Here is a 5,000-nt window from a genome sequence, read left to right on the forward strand (position 1 = left end):
AACCATACGCTTCAGACCACGCACTTTAGACCATCAAAATAGGACACTGAGTGTGCAATTCAATCTCTCTCAGTGTGTGTGTGTGTGTGTGTGTGTGTGTGTGTGTGTGTTGCCATGAGAGGAAGAGGGCGTTCTGTGTGTACCTGTACTTTGGGTGTGTAATAGCATAAATGATAGGGTTGTGGATGGCAGAAGCCTTGGCAATCACGGCAGGCACGGAGTTCATATATGGAGTCAGCATATCAGCATACCTGTGTGGGAGAGGTACGAAAGAGAAAGGAAAGGAAAAGAGAATGAGAGAGTGAAAAAGAGAGAGCGAGAGAGAGAGAGAGGGAGTGTGTAAGGACAACAGAACAGAAGAGGAGAGGTAGATGGGAGGGATACAGAAATAGAGACAGTGTGAGAAACACAAACACAAGCACACAAAAATACATATGAATACAGAGGGGCAGACAGTGTGAAAGACACAGACAGAATGTGGGAGAGACATGAGTGTGAGAGAGAGAGAGAGAGAGAGAGAGAGAAAGAGAGAGAGAGAGAGTAAGGACAACATTTTACTTTGTGCATTATTTGAACATATGTATTATTCTGTCTAAGTTGTAGATAAGATAACTAGTTGTTGACAGGTCAGCAGCAGCAATATGCATGTATGGACAACACTCACCCAGCAAAGGCAGTGAGGGCAACAGCTGAATAGGGAGACCAGGAGATGACGAACAGCAGGATGGCAATGAGGGCAATCTTGGCCATCTTCCACTCACTCTTCAGCCGGTTGAATCTCTTTATGGAGTCCCTGGTGTTGTTGCCGTTGATTTTGCTTACAGCACTATAATACACAGACACACACACACACACACACACACACACACACACACATACATACACACACACACACACACACACACACACGCACATGCACACACACACACACACACACACACACACACACACACACACACACACACACACACACACACACACACACACACACACACAAATACATACAGCACACACAACATAATTATAATTACTGTAATTAAATTATCAAATAACACTGTTTTTGATTATAATCATAACAAAAGTGGCGCAATCAAAATCCATTTATGCATAATTGGTGAAAGGCCCAGGCTGGGGAACTAACTTGTTGGTGTTGCGAATGGCTCGGAAGATGAAGACGTAGCAGTAGATGATGACGATGAGGGGGATGAAGAAGACGAAGCTGAAGAGCAGCATGGTGTAGGCGCGCACCGAGGGGGTGAAGGTCATGTAGTCCCAGGTGCACGAGGTCAAGAGGCCCTCGGGAACGTACGCACCTGACAGAGAAAAAGAAAAAGAAACCAGATGAAGAGGCGAGCTGGGGGTCACGATGGAGAGGCGGAGGGGTGGTGGGGGGGGGGGGGGGCAAATTCCACCAGTATCTCTCCAGCCTGCTTAAATATCCCAAGTGTCACTGAATCCCCAGAATGGAATGACAATAATAAATTGCTCTGAACTAAACCCTATTACATAAACTGCTCAAACCCCAAAGCAGCGCTGATGTAGGCCATCTGAAATAGCGAGACAAGTTTGAAATGGAGGTTCATCAAAAAAGATGCGTATTGAGCCGAGCTGTCTCTCTCCGGTTGCGTAACATCTTCCCGCTTGGCCTTTTACGTGCCTGTCTGGCGTGCCAGCGCCTCTGATGGAGCGGGCGGCGCGGCTAAGAGGACACGGCATGCTAATCAGCGGAGACGGAGCAACACGGGCCCTGGGAGGCGCCGGCGGAGACAGACGCCCTTCACGCTGGAGGACGAGGGACTCGCTGGCGCGTCTGGACTGACATGTGGCAGCGCCAGGGACAGACAGAGACCGCTGAAGGGGGAGCCGAGGAGCTCCAGTGAGCCACATTCCTCCCCCCAAGCCCCCCCGGGTCCTCCTCAAAAAAAGCACTCAGTGTATGCGCTACTGCGGCCAAAATAAAGATTCACTCAGTCGTATCTTCACAGAGTTCACAAACACAAACAAGCACACAGAGCGTGCCGTTAAAACATTATTACCCATCACAGAAGCCAGTAGACTGGTACACATCACAAGAGTCAATAGACATATTATTGGATACCAACAAAGTCATATCTTCACATCACAAACATATTTTCAAAAGATATGCACACTATTACAGATAAGGTCATTCGTGCATGTTTGTGCTTGAGACAATGTCATTAACTATAATTCAAAACAAAACAACAACAAACTTAAACAAAAACAACAACAAACTTTCCCCCCATGAGAACTCACTCCATCCAAAGAAGGGGGGCAGGCTCCAGCCCAGGGAGTACACCCAGGCGGCCACCAGGACCAGCAGGGCCCTCTTGCAGGACAGCACCCCGATGGAGGCCAGTGGCCGCGTGATCACGAAGTAGCGGTCCACCGCTATGACCATGAGCGTGATCATGGAGCAGATGCCAAACAGAGCGCCGCAGAACGCGTACAGCTCGCAACCTGAGGGGAGCAAAGAAGGGAGCAAGAGGAAATATAAATAGACAGTCAGGACAGTTAAATAAACCAGACAGGCAGACAGACAGACAGAGAGACAAACATGCAGGCGTCACACTTTATTTATCTCCAAAGGGAAGAAAACACACAACAGTTGACAAGAAATGCACAGATAGCAGGCGTAGGCCAATGACGAATAGGATTTCAATGGCAAATCCGAGGCTGACTGAGCGATGGCGCGCCTGGATTGCCATGATTGTCGTAGATGCAGTAATACATCCCAGTTGCCAAATGCCACCACTGACATGTGACGGTTGTTGAGGTGTAAGACGGTGGGGTTTATTTTAGGCTCCAATTCGTCATGTATGACCTTTTTGTGAGTGTTGGAACAAAGTGTTCATCCATGATAGTGTGATTCAAACGGAATGATTACAGGTGTGCTCATTAATTGGTATGTATACACGCATAAAACCAGACATTTTGTACTTCTTGGTGCATTGAATGTGGTTGATGAGGGTGATATGCGTCATATGATTGGGGGCATTTAGCAGTAAGAAAGCACGTCTACGCTGGAAAAGAAGGAATCGCTGGATTTATTTGACTTTATCATGTACATCGGATGCACATGAATGAAATGTTTAGGTTTACAAAATTGATTCATGCTATGATAACCCAATTTGATCCAATGATTTCAATACAATTGATTAAGTGAAGTTTATATAAAGTATTTATGTAATTTCAACGTGACTGAGCTAAGATGCCATGGAAAGTCGGCATTCAGATTTACCTATTGCAACATCAATGTTAAAGGACACTTTGAATATGTTGTACCCAGGGATGTAGTGGAGACTAAACGCAAGTAAACACAGTTTATCCACCTCTGGAATTTCAGAATTAGAGTTTATCCACCTCTTATTAGAGATTTTGTCCCCCTCTCAAAAGAGTTTATTCACCAATTGCAACTTTTAACATTCAAAAATCACACAGTATTATCCACATTCACAATATATACATTTCATTGCTGTGGCAAAATATGCCAGTTCATTGTCTTTGAAAGAAAAACATGAGTTTGCTTAATTTAACGTTTTGTGGTTTAGCAAATGCTCTTTTCCTTTTTCCCCTAGTACATATACGCTTACCTTACTTGATTAAAAAAAAGTGGATAACTCAATTGGAATGACTATTTGAACACATTAACGTGTTTGATTTAATTAAACTCAAGTAGCGCCTTAATTTTTAATACATTTTTCTCTGTTTTATATATTATTTTTCCTTAACACCAAAGAGCACCCGACAAAAACAACAGTTAAGACAAAGACTTTTATTACTGAGCATGCTGCATGACAACCTCCGTCTCACACATGTAGGTGTCATACAGTATGTGTGCCTAGACAAATCCAATGAGGCGACTGGCCACTTCTTTTGTTCTAGTCTGCTAGTCCTGGGTATAATGTCTTTACATAAGCACCTAACATAATGTCATTGCAGTTTATTATGGCTATTTAAATAACTCCGGGAAGAAATGCACAAGGAGTACATAGAGCATTCACAATATCCATAGCTACTTAAACATTACCAGGGGAACAGAATCACATGCATATTCAGAATGCCACTACTGTTAGTCATACTGCAGCTACTTAAGCATGTATTTTAATGCTTTATTTGATTCATTTATGTTATTCATTTATCTATTTCATTATTTATGCATTTAACAGACACTTTTATCTCAAGCAACCTACAGATCCTAATGTCAGGAACCAATTTCCTCGGAGCAACTCAGGGTTAACTGCCTTGTTCAAGGGCACAACAGTGACAAGAAAAGAAATGATAAAGGTCCGCACACTGATAGAAGCTCCCAAACGTTTATTTAGCACAACGTTTCGGACCAAGGTCCTTCATCAAGGCGCGACCACAACGGTGGCAACCCTACAACTTTGTTTGTGACTACTAACACGCTAGCCAAGTTCTCTCGCTACTCTGACTTCACTGCTTACTGCAGTGAAACATCCAGAGACACACTGAGGATGGCGTGACGCCGAAACGCGTTTGTTTTTTAGGCATGGTGCTACAATAAAGAATAAAAAGATAACTAACTAGTGAGTGCGGTTCTTTTGCACATTAACATCCAGAGACGCCCCATCCTGCTTGGGCGGCCTCTGACTGAACTTAGCACTGATCCCAGGCCTGCCACACATCCAGAGGAACATCAAATGATATGAGTAACACTCAGCCTGCTATTGCTGGCCGCTGCTCTGCTCATCAGCTTAATTGCGGTTTCGCGTCCAGAGCATACACACAAAATGGAAGCAATCGGCCAACGGTGACTGTATAATCTAATGGATGGAGGGAGATAGTTGGATTGGCACACATGGCTTAGCTTGAAAGCCCTTTATAAATAGACAATCGTTGATCGCTTTCTTTCATTCATTTTTTGCGCAAATGTGTGTGTGTGTGTGTGTGTGTGTGTGTGTGTGTCTCTGTGTGTGTGTCTCTGTGTGTGTGTGTGTGTCTCTGTGTGTGTGTGTGTG

At 44.3% G+C, this 5,000-nt stretch overlaps 1 protein-coding gene across 1 annotated transcript in view; it reads right to left on the reverse strand.

Moving 5' to 3' along the window:
* opn4a (opsin 4a (melanopsin)) overlaps positions 1-5,000 on the reverse strand; it is a 28,201-nt gene that overhangs the window by 7,391 nt on the left and 15,810 nt on the right. The window contains exons 4-7 of the mRNA XM_062520349.1: positions 2,275-2,478; positions 1,142-1,313; positions 665-826; positions 144-251 (exon numbers count right to left, since the gene is read on the reverse strand). Of these exons, the coding sequence (XP_062376333.1) occupies positions 144-251; positions 665-826; positions 1,142-1,313; positions 2,275-2,478 (646 nt within the window). The remainder of the gene's footprint in view (positions 1-143; positions 252-664; positions 827-1,141; positions 1,314-2,274; positions 2,479-5,000) is intronic.

The sequence above is a fragment of the Sardina pilchardus genome, chromosome 18 (assembly GCF_963854185.1).
Source record: "Sardina pilchardus chromosome 18, fSarPil1.1, whole genome shotgun sequence".
NCBI lineage: Eukaryota > Metazoa > Chordata > Actinopteri > Clupeiformes > Clupeidae > Sardina > Sardina pilchardus.